Source organism: Sciurus carolinensis, chromosome 4, assembly GCF_902686445.1.
Source record: "Sciurus carolinensis chromosome 4, mSciCar1.2, whole genome shotgun sequence".
In the NCBI taxonomy this organism is placed as follows: Eukaryota; Metazoa; Chordata; class Mammalia; order Rodentia; family Sciuridae; genus Sciurus; species Sciurus carolinensis.
In genome coordinates, this window is record NC_062216.1 from 151707565 (window position 1) to 151725852 (window position 18288).

An 18288-nucleotide genomic window follows, 5' to 3' on the forward strand; every position below is an offset into this window, starting at 1 on the left:
CATTCGATCCCCAATACTGAGGGAAAAATAATAAACTGATACTGTGTAAAAGTTTACATTGTATTTTGAGAGAAAGAGCTAACAAGCATTTAAAAAGTTGTCACTCTGAATCAGGTTTTTAGCTTACGTAGTTGTACTACTTAATACATGATTGAATACACTGATATATCTAACACTGATTAGTAATTATAATTTCAAATATGTCTTTTATAGTTATGTTTCAGTGTTTCTTAGTTGTATTCAAAATGCTGTCTAAGGATAGGGATGGGGAGAGACATCTATTTGACAAACAGGAAAACAGATGGAGAGGAAGTGAGAGTGAACTGTTTACAAATCATGCTGATGAAGTAGGGGCCTATGAGTAGAATTTCCATTTCATCTGATCACTTCAGAATAGAATACAGATGTATTCTTCAGTGGTAAGACCAAATCTCCAAATCATCTAAATCATGGTACTATGGGGCTTATATTTTCAAATTTTCTCCCCCACCCATCACACAACTGAAAAACAATTATCTCTATTTTTAAATATAATTTATATAAGCAAACTTTAGCTTATATAAAACTTAGTAATATGGCTGGAATCAATGCTGAAATGGTAATGGTGGGAGGAAAAAAAAACCTGGGGCATTCCTACAGTGGCGCTATCCTTGACACAATCAAAGGTGGCCATTACCAGTGCCAGTCATGATCTATCAACTCTTCTTATTATAATTCATCTAAATTGTTAACTTGGTCAGTAAACTATGAAATATGGATCCTCTCCCACATAAAAATGATATAGAGAAACTGCTATTAGTCGCTATGATTTGTCATATAAATGACACAACTTAAAAGTTACAATGTTAAATATTTTTATTCCTTTAATGCAAATCCTCCCAAAATAAAGAGTTGTTGCTTAATGAACATTTGTGCTACAAAATCACATTTATATTCAAGGACTTCAAAACACTCACCCTAGTGCCTGGAAAGAAGGAATCGAAAGTGCCCAGTGCATTGATAAGAACAGCAGTCTGGAGGCAGACTCCCCAATGTAGTGCACATTCAGGTACTCAGGCATAGGAGAAGGCATGGTGAGCTAGTACGAACAGGGATTTAGGTAAATTATCTTATGACTGAAAGTTCTAAATATCATTTCTTTGAAAAATTTTAATGTAAACAGAACACATCAAATATGAATCTAATATGCTCAGAAAAAGGTTCATCTCGAAATTATCTAAGTTACTGGATTTTAAGCTAACAAAAGGGCTTACTACAGTTTTTATGAAAGCAATATTCAGAAAAGCAGACTCTAACAATAAATATCAACCATGGTATTATCTGGTTGTGTGTTTAAGTTACTTTCTATCTTGGTTCATTGATGTTTTTTTTTCTTTTTCCCTCCTAACAATAGTACACAAGAAATTCAGCTTGAAGGTACAATCCTGTTCATTTAGACTATAGGGTTAATACATTCAAATGCTTACAGAGCTAGGAGAGTTAACGAGTAAAGCAGGCCTACTGGTGCCAAATGGGGAGCGCTACTCCCAAATGGCATAGTAGTGACTTGAATCTAGCAAAACAAAAACATGAGAATTTGGGCTGAGTGCTGCCATTCCTTTAATTTTGCAAAGAGCCCATGATCTTTGTAGAATCTTCTTATTTAAAAAAGGGGGCTGGAGATGTTACTCAGTGGTAGGGCACTACCTGGGTTTGATTCCCAGTATCACCACCAAAAAAAAAAAAAAAAAAAAAGTGAGAAATAAAAAAGGATCTTAAAAAATATTATCGTACAGGTAAAACAAAATCTATTTGTGGACGTACCATTAGAAGCAGGCTGTCAGTTTGTGTTGTTGACCTTTGATAGTGAAAAATAAATCCTACATCAAAACAGGTCCGAAAGCATTTCTGACAACTTTGTTGAAGAAAATTTTGCAATCAATTCATGAAATGAGTAAGAAACACATTCTTCTAAATTACTGAAATGATCAACAGTGTCAAGTTGAGTGAGGATATAGGAAAAGAAATATTTGTGGGTGGTTAAGCTGAAAGACAATTTGTTACCTGACAAAATTTGAAAAATAAGTACATCTTATGAGTCAATAGGGGTTGAGTAAAATTAACTCAAAAATCAAAAATCTGAAACACTTCACAGCTCAAAAATTTTTGGATTTTGGAGCACTGTGGATTTTCAGATTAGGAATGAACAACTAACTAGTAAGGTCTCTGCCAATATTACAAAATCCAAAAAATTGCCAAAATTTGAAACACTTCAGGTCCCAAGCATTTCAGATAAGGGATACTCAATTTATAATTCCACTGCTAAATATATACTCCAGAAAAATTGAAGCACACAGAAACACAAAAAAGCACATATTAGGGGCATCATGGTGTGCAACTAGTTGCAGCTACTCAGGAGGCTTAGGCAGGAGGATCAAATAAACCCAGGAGCTCAAGAACAACTGTGGATATCCATTGTAGTTCTATTTCTAATAGTGAAACTAAATGCTGGCAACAATCCTAAATTTCCTCATGGGGAAAGAATGATCCATAGTATAGAACAGAATACCTTGTAGGTATTAAAATTAGTAAGATAAATTGAAATGCAATAGCATAGAAAAAATATCTCACAGACATCTAAGAGGAGAAAATTACAAAACAGAATGTAGGTGGTCTGACATATAATATAGAGTACATTTAAGTGTACATACATATATACGTACATAGAAAGGACAGAAGAAAGCATAGTACACAGGTAATAGTGCCTAACTCTGAGGTGGGGTAAGTGGATGTGCCCAAATGTATTTTTCTGGGGAATGAATATATAGTTTTCATCAGATTCTCCAAGATACTTATAATGTTAAACAAATCAAAAGGTTTCCATCAAAATGATGTAAAAGTTCTCTAGAAATTTTAGATAAAAATGTAAAGAAAAAGCTGTTTTTGTTCAATATTAGACACAAATGATTTACCTAATTATTAATGGTATTAAGGAATAAAACAGGACAATTATAGTTGAAATCCTACTTAAAGAAAAATAATTTTTTTGAGTTGCTGGGAATTGAATTCAAGTCTTTGCACATGTTAAACATGTGCTCTACCACTGAGCTACATGCTTAGACCTAAGAAAGAAAAATTTCGAAATGCTTCAGTAATGTTTACTGACACAGTGAAATAAAATACAAATGAGACAATTCTTACTCCATCAAGCAAATACTAAACATCTTAAACATTATTAGATGTAACTGTCTCTACACATGAATATATATATTTGAAAACTGGGAGCTATCATACCTTTTCAGAAATGCTCAAGGTGAGTGGGGAAAAAGAGCCTGAAAAATTGGGGGATTACCAAACATTACTAGTTTTATGGGGGAGGAGTGAGTAAGAAGCAAAACAATAAAGAATACCTTTCACTAAATAATTTTAAATGGGCTTTAAATAAATTACTTGCAACATGTAAAACACGATGGCTTTAATCTATACAACACTGGTGATAATGGAAAACTTTCCCATGTTTTAATCACAAAAGTTGAAATAATTTGCAATATACACTAAAGAAGGTCATTATTAAAAAAAAAACAACTATCATGCTATATTATTTTGGAAAAAGAAGAAATGCTTTATGATTATTTATCTTTTACATACTTTAATATACCTCTACTGTTATGATCAGAAAGTTAATATGGATGAAGAAACAATAACCCATGTGCCAAGTCTTTTAACTGAAAAGACCCAAATTTCTTTCTTTATTCATACACAGACGTTTCTCTACAAAGATGTTAAAGCTTTCCCAAAATGTCTGTGGATCTTTATTTTTACTCTACAAAGATGTTAAAGCTTTCCCAAAATGTCTGTGGATCTTTATTTTTATAAATAGAATGATGCATATTTTCCAAACTATAAAAAATTAATAAATTGAACTGATTTTTTAAAGAGTATAAGACTTAAACTGAACCAATCTATTTTAGAGGTTATCCCTTTCCTTTGCAATTATCCTTCTAGCACTATTTCTATATGGAATTCTGCTAATAGCCTGCATCCTGTAGTCATGACTTCAGTTAGGAGGTAAGGGTTCTACTTCTAACTCTTCATTTATTTTTTGTCTGACTCTGGATTATTCATCCAATAACCATTTACTGAAAGATCATTGTCTCAGGGGAATGACATGGGTGAGAAACAATGGAACGGGTAGTTGGATCAGAATGTGGAAGGTCCTAAATGATATGTTATGGAAAGTGGACTTAGTCCCAAATGGGTAAGGGAAAGCTACTAAGGGTAAGTAGGGCCTGAACATAGAACCTTGTATAGGCCAGGTTAAGGCTCTACTGCTGAACTGTACCACCAGTCCTTTTTAAATTTTGAGATGGGGCCTGATAAGTTGCCTGGATGGTCTCAAACTTGAGATCTTCCTATCTCAGCCTCCCAAGTTACTGGGATTACAGGCGTGTGCCACCACACCTGGCTTAATTAAAATTGGCACCAGATGCGGTGGAATCACTGCGATTTGAGAGGCTGAGGAGGCAGAAGGACTGCAAGTTTGAGACCAACCTGAGATACTTAGTAAGGCCCTAAGGACTTAATTGAGACCCTGTCTCAAAATAAAACATAAAAGGCTGGGGGTGTGGCTCAGTGGTCAAGTCACCCTGGGTTTGATCCTGGTACCAAAAAAATAAACTGGCAGCACTGGGGATGGAACCGAAGGCCTTCCACATGCTAAGTTGTGGCTCTACCATTGAGCTACACCCTCAGTCAAGGTTTACAAATAGCCAAGTGGCATCATTAGATTGATTTTTCTTTTTTTAAACAAGTATCACTCTAATACCAGTGCACAGGGCAAGATGGAGAAGACAGACTAGAAGCAGATATTATTGTTAATAGTTCAGGCTGGAAATTTTAAAAGGTCTGAAATATGGTGGTAGAAATAAGAGGAAGAGAAAAACTCAAAAATACCAGAAAGATTCAATTTCAGTTATGGAATGGATGGGAATAAGGCATGGGGAGAATGACAAGGATTTCCAATGCAAACATCAGTTACTAAAAACACTGTGATTCTAATATTGAGATAACAGATGCAAAAGAAAAGCTTTGGAAATCATCTTACTTCTGTCTCATAAACTGATTTCTAAAATGGAAATACTAACTACATTGATTATTCTTAAAAAAATTTTAACAATCAAGTGAAATAGGTATATGAAAATCATACCCAAGACTCAAGTTTAATGAAACTGTTACATAATACATTATTACTGCCCTAGGTTTTTCAACTTTCAGTTTCATTAGACTATTTTTCTATTATTCTTTTTTTTTTAGTTATTCTTCTATTTCTATTATATGACTACTTTTCCCAACTATGTAGGTTGCTTTGAACAAGACACTGAAAACTTTTTAAAATCTTTCTTCATCTACCAAGTGAAAATAAAAATACAAATCTCCCCAGCAGAATGTGGTGAGGTTCAAGGGAAGAAATGTATGTGAAAAAGTGCTATAAACTACAATACACACAAAAATGCAACTGAGGAAAAACACACTATCACTTAGCTCAGCAAATAAGAGAGGACTGAACTATCTCATTAAAGATGCCAGTTTTTTAAGTCATGACCAGCAAACTTCAATGAAAGAACTAACCACGAAATGATCTGGCTTTAGGAACTAAGGAGAGAAATCAAGAAAACATAAAACTCTTGACATTAAAGGACTATAAACAATAATCAAAACAAGCTGTCCTTTTCAGCAGCAAAGAAGCTTCATAGTGCTAACTCTGAGGACACAAAGGTTATAAATCAAAGATGAAATGGAAAAAAGACAATTCCAGAAAGAAAAACAAAAGTTCTAATTTGTCCAATTCATCAGTTCAAAACACTTATTTCAAGGAAGCAAAAATCTCGAGGACCAACATCGAAGACTAAAGAGGTGAACAACTTCTTTCTAAATAAGTCCTCTGTCCTTTTCCCTCACACTGGATCCTCTTTCTGCATTTGTCTCATTATATTCTTCTTCCCATTTAAATTGAAAAGCAGAAAATAAAACTAAGAAAACAAAGGAAATGTCTTCTATTTAAAATAAGAATAACAATGCGAAAAAAAATCTAATTTTGCCTTCCTCCACCCCTGTTCATACCTAGCATAATTTTTAAGGATGACACTATTTATTCACATTTCCTTTTCTTATAGCACCCATAAAAATTGCCCTGTACAGTACAGATAAAATATCTTGAATTTTTCCATGTAAGTTTTCTTTAGTAAAATTTTATATGAAATTGGTTTCCCTGATATATCATATGCAGTTTTAATCAATGTTATATTTATTTTGTGTTATTTCTTTTTCTATTTTTGGGGGGGTAGGGCGGGGGGATACCTGGGATTGAACTCAGGGGCACTCAACCACTTAGCCATATCCCTGGCCCTATTTTGTATTTTATTTAGACAGGGTCTCACTGAGTTGCTCAGTGCCTAGATTTTGCTGATTCTGGCTTTGAACTCGCTATCCTTCTGCTGCAGCCTCCTGAGATGCTGGGATTATGGGCGTGCGCCACCACGCCTGGCTGTGTTTATTATTTCTACGGGTAATACATTACTTATATGGTAACTGTGCAAGTTTTCCTAAGAAATGTTATAATCTACACAAAATCATGAGTAATCACCCTCAGGTACTCCAGAATTGCTATGCACTGCATTGCTAAGGAAAATCTCCTGTTTATATTTAACCACTTATGATACATCTTGTTAACAGCAGCCACAGCTGGCAGAGATACAGAGTGGTTAAAATGGAGGGGTCAAAAATAGGTTCTTAATGTGAAGTCTCAATAGTGAGCATATTTATAACTCTGGAACACATAATATTTGAAGACAAATACTAAAAAGTGCCTTCTTCTTCTACTACATATATTGTTTCTAGCATTCTACATTATTGTTTTCATTATGAACAACATATTTAGGGGAACAAAATAAATGTGCCTTCTCCAAAATGGTTAAAAAGTATCAAAAGTTAAAAACCAGAAGTTAAAATTATTAAAATTTTATACCTTCTTATTATAACACCAAAAGCTAATTAAAGCAATACATAAATGGAATTCTTTGTAGTAACACAGAATATCTGGGTCTTAGTTACTTACACAAAAGAAATAGTAGCTAGGCATTGAACAAAAGAAGTGCACTCAAAACATCATTAAAGCTAACACTTAACTTGAAAAGAAAAAACAAGTATGGTTAAAGAGCTGTAAAAACTAACTTTTTAAGACTTAAACCCACTAATTACTATGGTAACTGACTTACAAACAGGATGTTTTACTGAGCCATTATCTTTGCTAGCCAGATGTGTATACCTTAGTTTTAGTTTTGAAATTCTAACCAGGGATATTTTTTAGTTTAAAAGCACAACAAACACACTTCCATTTTTTGAAAGGAACATCAAAATCAAACGGTAACACAATATGAAAATTTAAAAACATATAGAAATACCCTGAAAGCTACATGTGAATCACTGAGAAGTGGTCCCTCTTTTTCGATGTAATTTATGCTTGAATCTCCAGCAATTAGGTGTACGCTTCCTTCCATTCCCTCTACTGTGCTCTCTCCAGGATTCAATGCTTTTGCAAGAGTGTCAAATGCCCTATAAGGAGACATCAGAAGCTGTGAGCTTGGTCTATCTCCAACAATAAAATGAAAACTCTACAGAAAATTCTGGAATTGTGAGTTAAACCTAGAGGCTGAGGTTGCATTTCAGTGATAAGAGTATTTCCCTGGCATGCAGGAGGTCCTCCCCTTTCCCCAAAAGATTTAAGACTAAAATATTCTTTAGAAAATAGGGTTGGGTGTGTAGCTAAATGGTATAGTGCTTGCCTTGCATGTATGAGACCCTAGGTTTAATTCCTCAGCACCACAAAACAAACAAAAAAAAAAACCTCTACAACTTTAGAAAATAGACCTTAACTGTATCAATAGTTTGTTTCAATGACTTCCATGATTCTCTTCAAACTCAACAAATTAAACTTTATACACATGATGTTAAACACTGTATTATCATGTTAATGTAATACCAAGGAATTAGTCTCTTTAAAAAAATCTTTAGGGGGAGAAAAATGTAAACTGTTAAGAATTTGAGGTTAGAATAATTAACATATTAGCAAACAGTTATTCAAAAAACATCCCCATATTTTTCAATGATATGCTTTCCAGAGTTCCTTAAAATCTCATGTTCAACAAAGTACTTACTATGATTCAAATGCAGTTTACGCAATATTTTATTTATTTTCTGGTACTGAGGGATCAAGCCCAGGGTCTTGAGCATACTAGGCAAGTGCTCTACCTCTGAGCTACAGCTCAGTACACAATATTTTAAATGACAGAACTATAGGAAAAGCTGGAAGAAATTTGGTTTCTTTTCTAAATCCTAAGTGTTTAACACTGACAGAATGAAAAACAGAACTCTGCATTATTTTCCTCAAGTATAACTTAAAACAGTAGTCGATTCAACTGGGTGTCTTTTACATTCATTTTCATCACTAATAATTAGTGTATGTGGGATCACTAAGACTGTTTAGAAAGAAAATTTTGGGCTTATATAAACAGAAGATATTTGGCAACTAAAATATTAGATGCTAACTATAAATTAAGAGGGAAAAGATTCCTAAATTTTAAGAATACATTCTAATCTTAAAATATTCACTTATTGCTTATTACTTAGAAAGTAATTTGCTGGACATTTTATACTAAATGCGGTTTTTCAGTTAAAACTTACTATGCTTTAAATTTTCTAAGTCTAATAGAAATACCCATTTTCTGAAAAATATATAAATAGTATTTAACACAAATATATACCAGTAAATACTAAGACACTAAGCATTTATTAATTAAGACAGACCTTACCTTGAAACATCACCATTGGTCTGTGTTTCTTGAAATTCACACAAAGATGAATCACCATTGCCTAAACTTTCCATCATGGACATTTCATTGCTATTTTGAGAAAGATCTTTAGTTTTCCCAAGATTTGCTAATGAGGTAACCACACTGGCCAATGTACTTAAATCTCCTTGACATGATTCAGCCTGAAAAAAAAAAAAAAAATTAAAATCTGCAAATTGCTATCAATATACTTTAAAATCTGAATATCCAATTCTAGGTTAAAAATGCTAAAAAGTGCACTAAGATAAATGAAACACAGAAGTAAAAACAAAGAGCTCTGAGTTCTCAGAAACCTGAGGAAAATGTAAGTTAAAAATCATGAGGTGGGCTGAGGGTATAGCTCAGTGGTAAAATGCTTCCCTGGCATGATCAAACTTCTGGGTTCAATCCCTCATTAGTGTTTAAAAACAAAACAAAACAAAACAAAATAAACAAAAAAAACCACTTGCCCACCAACCTGCCTTTTTACTGGAGTTGAAAAATTTTTATGTAGGGTTAAGATGTTGGCTTTTTTCTCACACAGTACACTTTCCCCATTTGACTTCACTTTTTATGTTTGCTAATAATAATAGAATATATTCTGTATGAGTTAGCTATAATTCTTTCATAAGAAACATATTTTTTTCCTAATTCTTCACCCAGAAATATAACTAAGTGCTTCATTTTCTTCCTTCATCAATTTTTCAGAGCAATGCACTGATACCCTAGCAACTTCTAATGGTGACAGATGAATTTTCCAGAGTATAGTTTTCAATTAATACATTTTTAGATATCTGATGCTTCAATATGTTACATTCTTTCTTTAATGCTCAAATTATTCCACCAAAGCTAATAAAAGGACTTCTGAACCTCCTTCTATGGCCTACAGGCAAGATTCTTTAAACAGTATGTATGTATATATATATTTATATGTGGTGCTGAGAGTTGAACCCAGTGCCTCATGCATGCTAGTCAAGCACTCTACCACTGAGCCACAACCCCAGCCCTGGTATTTTTTTAAATAATACTTTCCTTTATGGTTTTTATTCATATTGTTCTTAATCCTAAAATAATAACTATGTTTCTCTGTTGTTTCATTTGTTCTTTTGAACAATGAGAATGAAGTTGACTTTGGTGAAAGTATAGGACAAAAAAAACAATTTCTGTGCTCTCCTCAGATTAATCAGTATCCAGAGAATCATTTAATGAATAATAATTACCAAGTTCTTACATGACTACTACTTCCACATGTATTTTAATCTTCTTAACAACCCTGTCATATAGGAATCATCGTCCTTCTATTACCAACAAAGAATGATCCTTTAAAACTAGGCAGTAAAGAGCAGAGGCGGGACAGGCCAGACCTATATGACTGTACCCGGTGCTCGATACCACTGCTCCAAACAGCCTTCTTATATTTGAGTAAAAACAGTTGTAACTTTTTTTAAGTATTATAATTTTCAACTACTTAAAACTAGACACTTTTATATTCTCCCCCCACAACAACATGTACAACTAAATTCTCAAGTTGTTGTGCTGGGGATTGAACCGTGGGCACAGCATGCTCTCTTCTGAGTTGCAACACCAGCCCTTTGGGCCTATTTGTAAGAGAAACAATACACAAAATTGTTAAAACCACTTAATACAAATATTAAAGCACAGTGTCTGAGCAGACAGTAGTTTAACAAAAGTTAGTTCCCTTCCTTTCTTAAAGGAATTAATACATTTTAAAATTTGGCTTTAAATTGCCCTAAACACACCTTATCTGGTGTCATCAGCACAGCTGATTCAGTTTTTATTCCAGACTGATGAATATTCACAAACATTCCTGAATCCAACAATCCTGTTGACCTGTAACAAATAAGTTTATGTCTCAGTTTCACTGGAAAAAACAAATGACTAACTACTTAATGTTTGTTTTACTATACCTTGCAGTTTCACTATCTGTTACAAAAGTTGGAGTTGCAGCTAATGGGCTTCGAAGGTCTTTTCGGATATAGATTTTCTCCGTTGAAGCAGCACAATTAGATGATTTTTCTCGGGATACTTCAATGGGTTTTCTTTCACATTGAACAGCTACAAAAATGGATTGATTATATCATAATAAAGAATTTATGCCAATTATAAATGTAAGCTCTAGGTCAACAATAATGGAAGACATGGCTACCACACTATATTCCCCACACAACCATCAATATTTTAAAAATACAAGCAAATTCAAAAAATTGCTTCATATTTGTAAAATAGGCCAGTTTGCATCTCTCAATTTTGTCTCTATTCCCCCACTCCAGTGGTAGAAATATAGAGGAACTTTTATTTTTTAAATCTCACCATCAAGAAGTTAGGAATTCCTCATTTATCTATGATTTTAAAACAATAAAATGTAATCAACTGAAAATACTAAAACTAATAATACACAAAAAAAGTCTAAGATCTTTTTTAAGCTAGGGGCAGGGAGGTTTTTTACAGGTATCTCAACTGCCTAGTCTATTTATAATATACATTATAATATATATTGTATTCATGCAGGTATATATAGTACTATTAGATAAGGTAGTATGGTTGTAAATTGTACATTTTCTGGTAAACAAACAAACTACCAGTGTTCAAAGCCACGTTCTGCTCCTTATCAGTTGTATGACCTTGGACAAGTTTTTCAACATCTCTGTTTATTAAAATGTAAAAAGGATAATAATAGTATCTACTGCAGAGAACTGTCCTGAGACGATAATTAATATATACGCCAAGTACCGTGTTTGTGTACTTGGAACTCTTATTAGCTGTTGTCACATTATCATATTAAGTCACTTTTTAGTAGTTTCATCAAAAAGCAAACTGGGGTTGGAGTTTATAGCTTAGTGGGATAAAGTGCTTGCCTAGTATGTGAGGTTTTGGGTTTGATCCTCAGCACTGTTAGGATTAAAAAAAACAAAAACAAAAACAGTAAACTGTTATCTAATTAGTCATACTTTTTTTGGGTGCCAATTTCAAATTATAAATATGTAATAGTTATATAGACACTCAAAAATGTTTGTTGATGGGTCGGGGCTGTGGCTCAGTGGCAGAGCGCTCGACTACTACGTGTGAGGCCCTGGGTTTGATCTTCAGCACCGCATAAAAATAAAATAAAAATAGGGGCTGGGGAGATAGCTCAGTCGGTAGAGTGCTTGCCTTGTAAGCACAAGGCCTTGGGTTCGATCCCCAGCACCCAAAAAAAAAAAAAAAAAAAAAAAGTACTGTGTCCGCCTACAACTGAAAAAAAAAAAAAAAAAAAAGTTTTAAAAAAAAGTTTGTTGAATAATACACACATAGATATCTGAGTTGGAAAACTGAAATTAGAAAGTGTATATATGACATTTTTAATGTGTTAATTTGAATATACTTCTAGCTTGCAGGAATTCTTAAACATATTTTCTCCTTTAAAGCTAATACATACAGTCTTGCTTCATTCCAAATGCAATACATCTCTGTAACCTGCAGTATTGACATCGGTTTCGATGGTGTTTATTGATAATACAGTCCTTTGATCCTCGACATGAATACACTAAATTTTTTCGGATGCTTCTTTTAAAGAATCCTTTGCAGCCTTCACAAGTTACTGCTCCGTAATGACGCCCTAAAGATAAAATGTTAAGAAAATACAAAAGTCACATACGTTTGGAATAGAAAAGAAATAAACTCATTTATTCCTTTTAAATAATAAATGAGATAAAACTAAGATTATTGAATCTGACATGCAAAACTATTTTAGGAACTACTAAACAATGAAACAATCATACTTTTGTGATAAACTATGAAAATTTTAACTTTATAAGGTAAGTTCAACCATGTTAAAGAAAATCTGGAAAGAGAAATCATCCAGAATTCCCATTTTTAACATACAAAATTTTCATTTCTGAGATCACTTATTATAGTTTTATTACATACTAGATACTTTACTGTGAATACTATATACTCCAGAAAGGAAGACAGAATGGAGGCTAGTATTTAAAATATAATCATCTCTCCTCATAAGTTTCACTTTTTTTTTTTTTTTTTTGGGTGCTGGGGATCGAACCCAGGGCCTTGTGCTTACAAGGCAAGCACTCTACCGACTGAGCTATCTCCCCAGCCCTGAGTTTCACTTTTGAAATTTCTGAATAAATCTGTTACATTTTGATTATCCTGTTTCATAATTTATTTTGCATACTTTACTAACAAACTGAACCTACTCTGGGAAAAGTTCTAATGGAGGTTTTTATCAAGAAGCTTTAGAAAAGAGTAATGAACTTAAAACTCTTAAACTATATACTACTGGCATCTGTTAATACTTATGAGCAGCATGAGTGTATTTCTGGCATGAAGTAACAATGGCCAGAATGAAAAGTGACTTAACTCCAAGTACCAGTAATAGGCTTTGAGAATAGTCTGCTCAGTTACACAGAACACTGAATAAAGGATATCCAAAGCTTTTTCCACCCCAATAATTCAAATTACTCTGTATTTCCAGAAGAAGCAGGTTAACAACTAATGTAATATATAACCAAAGAGCACATCTTTTTTAAAAATAGTACTTTGAAAAAAATACTTTGAAAAAAATAATAAAAACGAGTCCTTTGACAAATCTTCCAATTTTCACTTTAAAAAACTATACATGCACTTTCAAAGTGAAACTTTTCATTATTCATTGAAATAATCATTTTATGTCATTACAAATCAAACTGCACTGAAGTACAAGATGAAAGAAAAGCTCTGGAGAAAAATTAGCTATGTTGTGAGCAGGGCGCAATGAATGCCTGGAATCCCAGCTACTGGAGAGGCTGAGGGAGGAGGATCACAAGTTTGAAGCCAGTCTTGGCAACTCTTTGAGACTCTGTCTCAAAATAGAGTTTAAAAATGGCTGAGGACGTAACTCACAGGTAGAGAGCTTGTGTGGTATGTGGGAAGCCACCAATCACCAGTATTGAGGGTAAAATCACCTAAAATCATGTCACTATAAAAATGACATTCCTTTCTTTTTCCTTTTTGCAGGGTTAGGGATGAATCCAGGGCTTCACACATGCTAGGCAAGCACACTAACACTGGGCCATATCCCCAAAGCTATTTTTGTTTTTATTTTTAGAGGAAAGATGGTAGGATAGTAGGTATTTTTGTAAAACAACACATATAGGTAATTTTTAATGTTACCTGAAGCTTTGTCTCCACACACTACACAAAGATCAAAAACCTTATTTGGTCCCTGGTCTGAGGAAGAATTATCTGTTAAGAGCTTTAAAAAAAAAAAAAATGTTATTAGTAACGATCTCATTTTGATAAAAAAAACTAAAGAACACCAGTCTTTTTATCATAAGTTAAACTATGAAATCATATCATTTAAGCTAGTCTAATTTTCTTTATATATAGGTGAAAATTTCAACTATCATAAGAAGCAAAGACAGTAAGAATATTTTTTCAATTTGTTCCATAACAACTCCATTAAAGAAACCAAACTATTCAACACACAAATATATGAGTATCTTTTTGTTTTGTTGGTTTTCTTTTTTTGAGACAAGGGTTTTGCTATGTTGCTCAGGCTGGTCTTGAACTTGAGACCCTTTGTCTCAGTCTCCCGAGTAGCAAGGATTACAGGTGCGTACCACCACATCCAGCTACATAAATTTTTTTCTAAATGCATCTTTATCATAAACACTAATATTATTTTTAAAAGTTATTTATTTTCTTTTTAGTTATACATGACAGTAGAATGTATTTGGACATATCATACATGGAACTTCCCATTCTTGTGGTTGTACAGGATGTGGAGTTACACTGGTCATGAGTTCATAGAAAATTACGTCCCATTCATTCTACTATCTTTCCCATTCCTGTTCCCACTTCCTTCCCTGGATTCCCCCATCCAATTCCTTCAATCTCCACTTCACCCCCTATTGTGAGTCAGCATTTACATAACAGAAAACATTCGGCCTTCGGTTTTTTGAGATTGGCTTATTTCACTTAGCATGATAGCCTCCAGTTCCATCCATTTACTGGTAAATGCCATAATTTCATTCTTCTTTATGGCTGAGTAATATTCCATTGTGTGTGTGTGTGTGTGTGTGTGTGTGTGTGTGTATACACACTAACCACTTTTTCTTTATTCATCTATTGAAGGGCATCTCTCTGATATGTGGATGCTAACAATAAGGGAGAGGGAAGGAAGAATAGAAGTTCATTGGATTAGACAAAGGACAAAGAAGAAAAGGGAGGGGGGGGAGTGAGAAGAGTAAAGACAGTAGAATGAATCAGACATAACTTTCCTACGTTCATGAATGAATATATGATCAGTGTAACTCCACATAAATTCCAACCATAAGAATGGGAAGTTAACTCCACATAAATATACAATATGTCAAAATACATTCTACTGTCATGTATAACTAAAAAGAACAAAATAACAATCAGTAAAAAAATTTTTTGCAATAGATACTAATCATATGACATGTCTCTGAAGAGCTCAGAATCTTTCCACATGGGTCACCTGACAAAAACTTGTAAGAACAGTTCTGAATTTTTTGAGGGGAAAAGGGTTATTATAAATAAATTCTGATGATGTACTTAATTATAATTATGCAAATATGATCACCATACAAATGTACAAACTTGCATTAATGAGGCAAGACTGGGGTCCATGTGTAGGTTGAGATCATGGACTCTGGTCTGATGAAGAGCAGCATGTAACTGACTAGAAGTGAAAGTAGGTGGGATGGTCTTGGGCAAATTACTAGGCCTGTTAAATTATACAAAGAGCTCATCACTAAGTAGAAGGAATGTGAAGCTGGCAAAGGTATACTAGTTTCTTCTTTTAAGGTTATCTTTCAACCTTCAAATTTTTTTCAATGTTTTATAATACAAACAAATCATCAATTTGGTCCAAAAAAAGTGATACAGCATTTAAACACCTTCTCCTGCTCCTTTAAACCCCAATGATCTCCACCTTAACCTTTTTTCCCCCTCACTTAGGAGTGTGAATGCCTTCATGAGTAATTTTCATTTTGACAACTTTAAATGGGGGAAAAAACAACTTTAAAGGGTAAACTTTAAATGGTTCTTATAATGACAGTCCCTTATTATGTAATATATGGCATTATTTCTTTTATATCACCACAAAAATCAGTCCTCAATAAGTACTTAAAAAAAAAAAAAATCAACACCCAGCATGGTGGTGTACGCTTGTGATGCCAGCTAACAGGAAGGCTGAGGCAGAAGGATCAGGAGCTGGAGGTCAGCTTAAGCAACACAGTGAGAACCCATCAAAGAGAAACAAACAAACAAAAAAAGTAAAAACAAATGAACAAAAACTTCTGACAGCAGATGGCCTCTGAAAGGACCCATGACAAGTATCATACTTCCTTAATGGCATGCTGATTACAAATGGTGTTTATCTTTTAGAGGCTATTATTTTACATGAAGAAGTTAAAGGACTGCTCATATTTGGATTAAATCTCAGTCTAGAGGTGACCAAATTTGGCCTTACCAGTCACATTATGTTGACAGTAAGTATTTATTTTTTTTGGTACTGGGGATTGAACCCAGGGGTGCTTAACCACTGAGTCACATTCCTAGCCCAATTTTCTATTTTATTTAGTGACAGGGTCTCCCTGAGTTGCTTAGTGCCTTGCTAAGTTGCTGAGGCTGGCTTTGAACTCAGGATCCTCCTGCTTTAGCCTCCTGAGCCTCTGGGATTACAGGCATGTGCCACTGTGCCCAGCAGTAAATCACAAACTGGCATTTAACTCCCATAATCTTTCTCCCCTAAAACTATACCCTATTCAAAACTGTCAAGGTCATCAAAAACAAGTATGACTGTTAAAGTTAAGAGGAACCTCAGGAGACATGAAAAATAAATGTAATGTGGTATCATGGAACATAAAGGAACATACAGGAATAAAATCTAGTAAAAACTAAAGAAGACTAAAAACGAATGGTCTTTAGTTAATGTTACCTATAGCGGTTCATTAATTATAATAAATGTATCATATTAAGGTAAAATGTGGGGAAATTATGTGGCAGAGAAGATGGGAACTCTGCTATGTACTCAATTTTTAAAAAAAATAAATTTAACAATTCTAAAAAAGTTAAATCTATAAATAAATAAATAAATAAATTTTGTTTAAAAAGAAAAGAAGCTGAAGGAGCTGGGCACGGTGGTGAGCACCTGTAGTCCCAGCACTCAGAATGCTGAGGTGGGAGAAGCACTTAAAAGTCTAGGAGTTTGAGAACAGTCAGGACAGTTTAGCAAGATCCTGCCATAAAATAAAGAAAAAATTAAAAACTGAAGTAAAATAAAAAGTTATACATAATATATATACAATGGAATATTACTCAGCCATAAAGAATGATAAAATTATGGCATTTGCAGGCAAATGGATGAAATTGGAGAATATCATGCTAAGTGAGATAAGCCAATCTCAAAAACCCAAAGGACGAATGATATCGCTAATAAGTGGATGATGACACATAATGGGGGGTGGGAGGGGTTAGGGATAGAGTTAGGGTTAGGGAGGGGGGCAAGAATGGAGGAAGGAAGGACTGTATAGAGGGAAAAGAGTGGTGGGAGGGGTTGAGGGGAAGGGAAAAAATTACAAAATGAATCAAACAGCATTACCCTATGTAAATTTATGATTACACAAATGGTATGCCTTTATGCCATGTACAAACAGAGAAACAACATGTATCCCATTTGTTTACAATAAAATAAAAAAGTTATACATAATTTATTTTTGATTTCTGACTTCTTGATGAAACAACAACTTATAAATCCTTAACTATGGTACTATCCATTTTTACCTTAGTTTATAAAAATAATGCAAATAATGTCATTGGAAGAATAGAATCTAGTAGAATATACATATAGATAAAATTCGAAGTTTGAGAAATCAGAAGTTTTTCAATCCTAAAAGAAATTTTCCTTTTATTAGTTCTTCATTATAAAACACAACTCTAAGTAGACATACCTTCAAAAAATCTCTGAAGACAAACTTATGGGTGCACTGTATTTGTATTCAATCATAGCAACTGGTAGTAAAAATAATCTATGTAACTATAAGCAAGCAGTGTGTGAAGGTCATAAATGGCCCTTTGAAAAATAATGTAAAATTTTGTTTTTTAGCAATGATATAATGTTATCTATACTGTTGATAGAGTTCCAATGTAAAGCAGACCATGAAGGGAGGTGTGGTTGACAAGAGAGTAGGCACAATGCTGAAGCCAGCAGCAACAGTTCCTAGTTCTCAATCTGGCCCTTGCTATGAGTAGCACAGGAAGCTTGGCTTCAGACAGTACAGCTACCAAAAGTTGCTCCTGAATTTGATAGCTTTACTTCTAACCTCAGAAGTAGGAACAGATTCTCAGAACCAAGTTCTGTAGCATGCCCCATTGTTACTCTTAGAAACCTGGCTAGAACTGT

The 18288-nt window shown here is 33.9% G+C and overlaps 1 protein-coding gene across 3 annotated transcripts in view; it reads right to left on the reverse strand.

Annotated features, from left to right (window-relative positions):
• The window catches only part of Nr2c1 (nuclear receptor subfamily 2 group C member 1), a 46874-nt gene that overhangs the window by 13756 nt on the left and 14830 nt on the right, over positions 1-18288 (reverse strand). For all 3 annotated transcript variants that reach the window (XM_047549863.1, XM_047549861.1, XM_047549862.1), the window contains exons 4-10: positions 14031-14112; positions 12301-12480; positions 10793-10940; positions 10625-10715; positions 8847-9028; positions 7440-7590; positions 957-1078 (exon numbers count right to left, since the gene is read on the reverse strand). In XM_047549863.1, the coding sequence (XP_047405819.1) occupies positions 957-1078; positions 7440-7590; positions 8847-9028; positions 10625-10715; positions 10793-10940; positions 12301-12480; positions 14031-14112 (956 nt within the window). The remainder of the gene's footprint in view (positions 1-956; positions 1079-7439; positions 7591-8846; positions 9029-10624; positions 10716-10792; positions 10941-12300; positions 12481-14030; positions 14113-18288) is intronic.